At 40.2% G+C, this 9,793-nt stretch overlaps 2 protein-coding genes across 2 annotated transcripts; both read right to left on the bottom strand.

Moving 5' to 3' along the window:
- Window positions 1–1,707: 1,707 nt before the first annotated feature.
- LOC137839121 (uncharacterized) lies at window positions 1,708–3,303 on the bottom strand. The gene has a single exon (XM_068648249.1). The coding sequence runs from the start codon at window positions 3,301–3,303 to the stop codon at window positions 1,708–1,710; it is 1,596 nt and encodes a 531-aa protein (XP_068504350.1).
- A 2,691-nt stretch (window positions 3,304–5,994) lies between these two features.
- Window positions 5,995–7,810, bottom strand: LOC137806683 (cytochrome P450 77A1). Its single transcript, XM_068606917.1, has one exon. The coding sequence runs from the start codon at window positions 7,707–7,709 to the stop codon at window positions 6,177–6,179; it is 1,533 nt and encodes a 510-aa protein (XP_068463018.1). The 5' UTR covers window positions 7,710–7,810; the 3' UTR covers window positions 5,995–6,176.
- Between the last annotated feature and the right edge of the window lie 1,983 nt (window positions 7,811–9,793).

Genomic DNA, 9,793 nt, shown 5'->3' with positions numbered 1-9,793 from the left:
CACTATAACCTCGTGACTTTGGAAATATTGTCGTAGCCTTCTGGAGGCATGGACGAGGGCTAGAGCTACCTTCTCGATCATTTGATACCGGGTTTCCGCATCCTATAGTACTCGGCTAATGAAGTAGACTGGTTTTTATTCTGTCGTGCCTTGTACTATGGCGGCACTTACGGCTTCCGGCGACACGGCCAGGTAGACCAGTAGAGGGATCCCATGGACGGGTTTGCTTAGAATAGGCGGTTCGGCCAACGCCTTTTTTACCGTTTGAAAAGCTTCTTCGCAACCTTCACTCCATGTGAACTTCTCTGCTTTCTTCATGAGCCTCAAGATTGGTCTGATCTTATCCGCTAATCTAGGCATAAATCTGGACAAGGACGTCAGTCTTCCCACCAGCCGCTGAACTTCTTTCAGGTTTTCCGGGCTTCTCATGGTTTCCAAGGCCCGACACTTGTCCGGATTCGCCTCGATTCCTCGGCTTGTCAGCATAAAGCCTAGGAACTTGCCTCCTTCAACTCCAAATACGCATTTCTCTGGGTTAAGGCGCATGTTATACTTTCTTATCTGCTGGAAGACCTCGGCCAAGTCGTTGGCGTGTTGTTCCACGCTATCGGATTTTACAATTATGTCGTCAACATATACTTCCATAGTCCTTCCTATCTGATCTCGGAACATCTGGTCCATGAGCCTCTGATAGGTGGCTCCAGCATTCTTGAGGCCGAAAGGCATGACCTCATAGCAAAAATTGGCTTTGTCGGTAATGAAGGTTGTCTTCTCTCGGTCTGCCGGATTCATGCGTATTTGGTTGTACCCAGAGTATGCATCAAGAAAACTTAACACTTTGTGACCGGCTGCGCCATCTACCAGCCGGTCAATGCTTGGCAATGGATATGCATCTTTTGGACATGCCCTATTAAGATGGGTGTAATCAGTACACATTCGCCACTTTCCATTGTTCTTCTGCACCAGGACGATGTTTGCCAACCACGTGGTGTAATGCACTTCTCGGATAAACCTAGCATCCAGTAGTTTCCTGGTTTCCTCTTCGACTATCCGTCCTTTTTCTCCCACGAACTTTCTCTTCTTCTGGGCTACCGGCCTAGCCTCCTTACAGACTGATAGTTTGTGCGAGATTATGCGAGGATCTATTCCCGGCATGTCGGCTGCCGACCATGCGAACAAGTCTGTGTTTTTGTATAGGACAGCTGTGATAATGTTCTTTCCCTCTTCTCCTAAGGTTGATCCCAAACGTGTATTCTGACCTGCTCGGCCCACTCGGCATGGCACCACCTCTTCCTTGGATTCCACTTGGGGTTCGTCATTAGGTCTTGGATCCAAGTCATCACTCAAGGATATATGATGAACCTCGGCCCTCCGGGTGGGTGTTCGCGGTGGCAGAATCTTCAAACTTGTCGCGTAACATTCTCTAGCAGTTTTTTGGTCGGCATGGAGAGTGACCACCTCTCGGCCCCTACTCGGGTTGTCGGCTGGGAACTTCATGGCCAGGTGAGGTGTCGAGACTATAGCTCCCAATTTGTTGAGAGAGGATCGCCCGATCAAAATATTGTAAGACGTTTTGGCGTCGACAAGCAGGTATCTGATTTTGATCGTCCGACAGTCTCGATTTCCTTCTCCAAATTTGGTGTCCAGGTCAATGTATCCTCTGGTGTTAACTCTCTGCCCCGCGAAGCCAATGATTTGTTCATCATACTAGACAATGTCGTCGTCAGATATGCCCATCTTTCGGAAGGTCTTCCAATACAAGATATCCACAGAGCTCCCTTGATCTATCAGAGTTTTCATGATGACAAAGTTGGCTACCTCGATGGTGACTACCATAGGGTCATCGTGCTTCGGGTTTATGTTTCTGAAGTCCGAATCCGTGAAATGCATGGGAGGCAGGCTTCTCCTGTTGCTTCTGCTGATGGAGTACACCGAACTGACCGCCCGGAGGTGTCTTTTTCGGGAGGATGATGTAGTTCCTCCTCCCGCGAAACCTCCGGCGATTGTGTTTATGACTCCCCGTGCCGGCATGGTTCTTCGATGATCTCTTGCTCCTCGTCCTTCTCGGCCGTCCCGGCCTCTTCGGCCTCTCTGCTCGTTTGCCTGCGTGTCCCTACGCCCTTCTCTCTTTTCCAGATCAACTTCGTTTTTCCTCTCCTCTCGGCTTGTCTGGACAAAGCGTCGCAGATGACCAGCTTGGATGAGCTCTTCAATTTTATCCTTCAGTGCCCAACAATCTTCCGTTGTGTGCCCAAAATTGCGGTGGTATCTACAATGCTTGGTTTGGTCAGCACTCAACGGAGTAGGAGTCCTGCTTGGTGCCTTCAGGAGATCTGCATTGAGAGCTTCCTCTAAGACCTTTGACCTTTCGGCAGTCAAGGGGGTGTAACGGTTGAAACGTGGTCCCCTGGGTAAGTCTCTGGGCTTCCCAAAATGTGTTGGCCTGCTTCTGTCTCTCCTCCTCTCAGGTTCATCGGGCGCCTGAGCTCTACTCCGAAACTCTTTCAATTCCTCCAGCTGCATGTATTTGGTGGCTCTTTGGCGCAACTCATCCAATGTTGCGGCCGGTTGCATGCATAAACTGTCCGAGAATGGTCCCGGCTTCAGCGCAGTCACCATGTGGTGCATCGCCACTTCGGGACTTAGGTTTCGTATGTCTAACGCTGTTTTGCTGAATCTGTTCATGAAGGCCCTCAAGGTCTCCGACTTCTCTTGCCGAATATTCACTAAGGCGATCGAGGTGAGGTGGTGTGGTCGGCTGGTAGTGAACTGTGCTCCAAACTTAGCCGCAAGTGTGTCGAAGCAATCTATGGATTGAGCTGGCAGTCGAGTAAACCAGCTCAAGGCTGCCCCCTTAAGTGAGGTGGGGAATATTCGGCACCACAACGCGTCTTCCGCCGTATGCAAGCCGACCTGTGTCAGGTACGCATTTACATGCTCATCCGGATCCGTGGATCCATCATACTTATCCAACGTGGGGTTGTTCCAGGTTCTCGGCAAGGGGACTTCAAGGATGGTTTCAGTGAAGGGGCTTCTTCTAGGCGCCGTGTTTAGCGCATTATTTGAGGTCGGCCTTACGTTTTCTTGATACGAGCTCCCGGCCTCATGTGTATTCGTGTTCGCATGATCTCTTGAGGGGATATTATCCATAGCTTCCGGTATTTCCGGCTTCTTAGCAAGCTTTTCTTTCATCTGAGCATTCTCCTTCCTCAAAGCTTCCATTTCCTGCTGCATCTTCAAGATTAACGTCATAGGGTCTGGACGGCTGGTTTCTTCTTGTGCATTCCTATCGTTACCCGTCATGTTCCTCGTAGTCACCATGCGGATAATTCGTGGGGTTAGTCTTCTCGGCCCCACGGTGGGCACCAAAATGTTCCTACAAGATCTGACCCTGCAGAACACTTCTTCTGATGATGTCTTGTGTTGTTCTTCTCGTCTTGTCGGTCTTCCGGTTGGTCTTCTTCCAGCTGGATCTTCGGCTTGGACACGATGGGGGGAGTACCTGCGAAGACACTCCGACGATCAAGTCAGACCGAGAGCTAAGTACCAGAAGAGTGGGGAGTGAATAGTTACCTTGGGTGATGTGCCTCTTCTGCTATTTATACTGCTCTAGGTGGGCTATGGCCGCTGTGGGCCTGCTTTAGGGTCCAAACGAAGGCCCAATTGAGCCTTAACCGTGCTTATCATTTAAGTTGGGTTGTTTATGCTTAATTACGCGTTTAGCTTCGCCTGTTGTCGTCTAGTCGGTTTTGTCGTCTATCCGGTCTAGTCGGCCTTACGGCCATCTGGTAGTACAATAAAGATAATAAGTAAAAATCAAAATATTAACCTATATAATTTGACAAACAAATAAATTAAATATTCAAATTATTAAAACATAATTGAACAACATTCTAATATTTAAAAATATCAAATTCTCAACTTACATAATTCAGAGTAGTAAATAATTATAAGAAAAAGAGTGATAAAAAAAAGTTATTGATGGATTAAGGATCAACCTACTTCCAACTTGACTCAATTTCATATAATCTAGATATTAAGTGAATCAAGTTCAATTTTATCCACTAAATTATATTCTTTTCAACCCAAATCATAATTAACCAGGTTCGTTCAGGTTTTAAACTTATTGTGACGCTTCAATAATTATAATAAATATAATTTAAAAAAATCTCAGGAGTTTTTAATCTAATTTACTCTATATCATTTTAAATTAATACCAAAACTTTAGGATTAATTTCTTTATTGATAAATTTTGCGCGGGAAATGAATTTGGAGTTTGAAAAAACATAATCTGTTTAATGTTAAAAAAGAGGAAACAATGACCAGTAACTTACATTTATTTCTAAGACAGTGCAAGAGGACATTCCATGCAACAGTTCCTGAGGCACATATAGTAAAAAACATGTATTTATTATACACATACTCAATTACTCACAATAGTATGCAACACTTTGCACTCCAAAATTACCATTTACCTTTTTTACCCCATATATATAGTTTATTACACCATTATAATTATATAAAAAAATTATAAAATCATTTTAAATTATAGTAAAAATTGTTTCGTCAATCTACCTAGATGATAAATAATAATCGCCATAAATCATTCTTAAAAGCAGTATTTTTTATACACGGGAAAAAATATCATTATTTTAATCATTAAATGAAATCAAATTTATTACAATACAACACACCATTTAATATACAAAATAAAAAAAAAACAAAAAAAAACTACCACCTACACACTTAATTGGGGCGAATGACATCTAATACCTGATATCAAAGGTTCTTTGACCGGTTAAGGTAAAAACTTTAAGAAAAAAATAAATATGCGACAAATAAGTAATTCTATTTTTATGATTATACGGATTAAATACGATAAATTAATGATATAGTCCATTACAAATTATATAAATAAATACATAAAACAAAACAAATGTATGTTATTAATATTGCAATCATTGCACCCGATACTTAAGCGTCGGAGTATCTTTTGTAGATACATTTCTTATCAAGAGCCAAAACTTGAGACTTAGGAGTAAAGAAAAGGAGAAGCAAATATGACCAAAAAGAATGAATCAATTGTTCAACCGGTAATCCTTATTATCTCAACTCCATATATACATTAGCTTATTGTTTGAGCTTCATGTACATAAACAATTACAAATTAATTTTATTAAATGATAAAAAATTGTATGATATAAATGGTGAATTAAAAAATAATGTCAATAAATGGTAAACAAATCATAAATGTCTAAACTAAACCCTTCCAAACTATTTTAATATTTTATAAATAATTTTCTCAATCATTTTTACATGAGCGACTCTTTTATTTTGTAATTATTTTGTAGTTGTGTTATTACAAGTTTTGCATAGACATGGATAAAATACTTAGGACAAATGTTTTTTTATTTCTAACATAAAATTGGAAAATATTGTGTTAAAATGACGAGGTATTCAGATAGAATGAGAGGATATAAATTGGATAATATATTTAATAGATATGACCTTGCTGATATAAAAAATAAAAAATATAGATATGACCTTGAGTAGGAAGGTGACGAAATACTTTCACAACAAGAAAATCATTATTAGAAACTAATTTTAGAACAAAAATTATTAGTTACTGTTTAACTAAATTAGAAATCATTTTATAAGCTAAAAAAATCATAATTTAAAATATAAAGTAGTAAGTAAAATCTTGGTAATTAATGATTAGATACAAATTTAAAAACTATTTTATAAAATTTTATTAATAATAGAAACCACTTTAAATATGAATAATTTTTTAATCTCTAAATTATTATTTAGTTTAGTTAATATAGTGAGTAATTATTTATTATCTTTATATTTAATTTTTATTTAATAATTTTCTTGTAATGTTTTCAATAAAATAGTGTAGATAGGTAGTGAGAAATGAAATTCTTTTACTAGATTAATTATTGAAATGAATAAAATTTTAAAAGTTTAATGAAATATATATATTGTACAAAGTTGACACATGAAAAAAATTGTATTATACTCGCTCACACGACTTAGGATAATTAACTTCAAACTTAAATTTGATTACAACTCACTCATTTCAATGATTTTTTAAAATTTTATTTATTTTATTAATTAATTTATAAAATTAACCTAGTTTGGTAAAAAAAACGAGAAATAAAGTGTTTGTGAAATTAAATGGATCGAGGCACAATAACGGCCTTCAGAGGGTTCTTCATGACAACAGTGAAAGCGAATGTCTCAGCCGGGTCGGGTGGGGAGTTTGGATTGGGCAACCAGTGGAAAGCCTGGACCATCTTAGCCAGTAACAAGTTTATATGCAAGATGCCTAAAGTCCACGCCGGACAAATCCTCCTTCCTATACCGAACGGCATCATCCTCACACCTTTTGTTCCCGTTACGTCCACGTCAACTCCATCCCCGCTCAAAAACCTCTCGGGTCGGAACTCATTCGGATCCTCCCACATATTCGGATCCTCCGACAACCACGCCGTGTAAAACTCCACACTCGCGTTCTTCGGCACCGTATACCCTCCCAGCTTAGTATCCTCAGTGGCAGCGTGGGAAAGCACGAAGTGGCTCGGCGGGTGACGCCGGAAAGTCTCTTTCACCACGGCGCTCAGGTAGGGCATCCTCTCCACGTCACTCTCCTTAACCACCCCTTCCTTCCCCACACACTCCACAATCTCTTTATACAACCTCTCCTGAATCTCTTGATCCGTCACCAAATGAAACAGCGCCCACTCCACCGCGGTTGCGCTCGTGTCCGTCCCGGCGCTGATAATCTCCGATACCAGCGTCACGAGCTCCTCCTCCCCTAACCGTCCTCGTCCAGGCACCTCCAACTCGAACAACGAGTCCACGTAAGCAGCACCCACCGGACTGGCCATCTCACTTCCCGAGAAGCTCCCCTCCACGTAGGCCTTTCTACTCCTTATCAACGGCGCCAACAGCTCCACCTGCCTTTTCCTCAACTCCCTGGCTTCCTTCACCTGGCGCCGGAACAACGGCGTGAACACGGGCAAAAAGTCTGGAAGCTTTGGAAGCGTGATGAGCATGACATCCTTCAAGATGCTTTCTATGCTCTTGATTCGTCTCTCCTCTATCTTGGCGCCGAAGCAGAGGCAGATGAGGATGCTGCAGATGGTGAGTCTGCAGTTGCTCATCACTTCCACGAAACCTTGCTCACGGGCCTCCTTTTGGATCCTACTCATATGGGCCTCCATGGCCCATTTTCTTATCCACCCGCACTGCTTAATCCTCAGCGGGGTGATCATCTCGGTCACCAAGTTCTTCCTCAGGGTGCGCCAGAGAGGGCCGTACTCGGCGGAGTTGATGGCGCACTTCCCCATGCTGAAGATGAGACGGATGGGGGAGTCTTGGGGCCGGCTCGCGAACAGTGGGCCACGCTGGATGAGCGCCTCGTGGATGAGGTCCGCGCTGGTGACGATGATCAACGTGCGCTGGCCCATCTGCATGGTGAAGATTGGGCCGTACTTTTTACGTAAGTCGCGGATGACGTAGATGAAGTGACGGCGCTGCAGGATGACTTGGAAGAGGTTCCCCACGATGGGCCAACCGGGCGGCCCCGGGGGGAGGTTCTTGGGGCCACCCCCGGTGGTGGTGCAGCGGCGCCACCACCAACAGAGGAAGAGGAAGGCGAAGGCGAGGAGAAGGAGGTCGTTTAGGTGCATTGTTGGAAGCATAGGGGTGAGGGAGAATGGTGCATATGAAGTGGTTATATAACATGAAGAAGGTGGGATGGGTGTGGTCTACCGTGTAATTGTATTGAATAATTTCAGCAAACGTAATTACTGTGAGTACGGATTGTTCAGGAAGATGACAGGTATTCGACGAGAGGCTGTGACCAGGTGGGGCCATCTTTCTCTTTTACACAAAAGTTCCCTTCAAACCATGAATAGGAAAAAAAATACATTTAAGAATGTTTGTAATAATATAATAATAATTAAATTTAAATTAAGATAATAAAATAATAATTTATTATACTGTTTAAAGTGTATGTATTTACTGTTTGCGACGGTGTTAATATATTAGGGCCCTCTCTTTTAAAACTTCCAACTTCCTTCTTTTACCCTTACTACTCTTTAATTCAACCAACTGTCACTCAACAAATTTCATCTCTACGCAACACTAACTCACATTTTCCTTCAATTCTTTTTTATACAACAAACTGTATCCACAAGTTGCAGTATTTTGTACTACTTATTTTATCTTGGTGGACAGGTGGTAGTTGAACTATTGGGTGGGATTGCAGAGCTGCAATCAATACGAACTTCATTCATTTCCGATTTCCAATTGCCCAATCGATTCACACTGCACTCTGTACCTGCCCCTATTCCACTTTTCTTTCTCTTCTGCCCATTCCATCGTCCTTCTTCTCCATGTCTCATATATCCACACTAAATATTCAATTTCTACACCTTCACACTACCTTTACCTGCTCCTACTAGGTCCACTTACCACTCTATTCCCTATTATTTTACAATATTATATCCCAATCGATTGATTTATGTAAAAATGTTTAAGGAAAAAATAATAATTAATACACAATAAATCAGATAATATTATAATGTAAACAGCACTTAAATACTCATTTAAACGATGGAATTTTTTTTATAAATGCACTTTCGACTAATAGTCAAAGTCCAAATCGTAAAAGCATGACCGAAAGAAAATAAACAACATTAAAAGAAAAATCAATTGTTTAACCATGTGTTACCTTTAGAAAAACACACACGTATATATGGTTGTGCCCCACCCTCAGCCCGATTTATTTGTAGCAAGTTATAGATAACGGCTAAGCATAACCAAACATGGTAACATTTTCTTAACATTAACATGTGCAAACAAACAAGAGGTGCACAAGACCAATGTTCCCACACTCTCAACATATACATACATGGGTCTTCTTCTTCAACCCCATGATTTCTAATTATATTTTCTAATCTTAAAGACCGCTTTATAGCAAACATTAAATAAAAATAGTTGTTGTTATTTATTTATTTACTATTATTTTTATTATTGTTATTACTGTTCCTATTTTGTGCTGGTGGCCACTGGGCATTCAATAAATGACCACTATAAATACATCCATTGAAAGTCAACAGATTAACCTATTTAAATCTCCACCTGTAATTGAACTGGATTACTTCCAATTGTGCCTCCATCAACGGTCATCATAAAATCTTGTTTCAGAGAACTTAAAATATTTCATTTTAAACGTTTTAAATTTATTAAGCCTGTTCCAAAATATTTGCTAAAATTTACAAATTCGTAACTCAGGTAATAATACATTTAAAAATTTCTGATGACATTCACACACGTCAGATTCAGATTTGTTTACTTAGTGAAAAATCAGACCTAAGCCTACCAATTTTTTTATTTTTTTTTTACAGTTTATCCATTTTATTACATTTTTTAGGAAATTATATTAGAATAATAAGTTTTCCTCAACATAGATGAGATAAATGATTAATTTAAAAGATATGAAGGACAATTTTGAAAGACCAGTAATTTTTTTGACAAATTCAATGCCACTAACTAAATTAATCAACTTTCTTAAAGAATATAAAGTTTATAAAAATCTTATAAATAAGAATAAATGCATACTTTCTTTATACTTCAGTGCACACTCGTTATAAAATTATTAATTGATATATTCCGCTCCAAAATGATGCAATATATTTTTCATAAAGATTAACAACAATAAATTTGTTACTTATTCACATAATAATCATACTCTCACTCAATAAACACATTACTTTTATCT

This window comes from Phaseolus vulgaris, chromosome 3, assembly GCF_000499845.2.
Source record: "Phaseolus vulgaris cultivar G19833 chromosome 3, P. vulgaris v2.0, whole genome shotgun sequence".
In the NCBI taxonomy this organism is placed as follows: Eukaryota; Viridiplantae; Streptophyta; class Magnoliopsida; order Fabales; family Fabaceae; genus Phaseolus; species Phaseolus vulgaris.
Note: the sequence above shows the minus strand (reverse complement) of the source record. Positions and strands in the feature narration are given on the sequence as shown.

Bases quoted from the DNA above. Each gene is read 5' to 3' on its own strand.
- LOC137839121 (XM_068648249.1), bottom strand. From the start codon at position 3,303: ATGACGGGTAACGATAGGAATGCACAAGAAGAAACCAGCCGTCCAGAC.
- LOC137806683 (XM_068606917.1), bottom strand. From the start codon at position 7,709: ATGCTTCCAACAATGCACCTAAACGACCTCCTTCTCCTCGCCTTCGCC.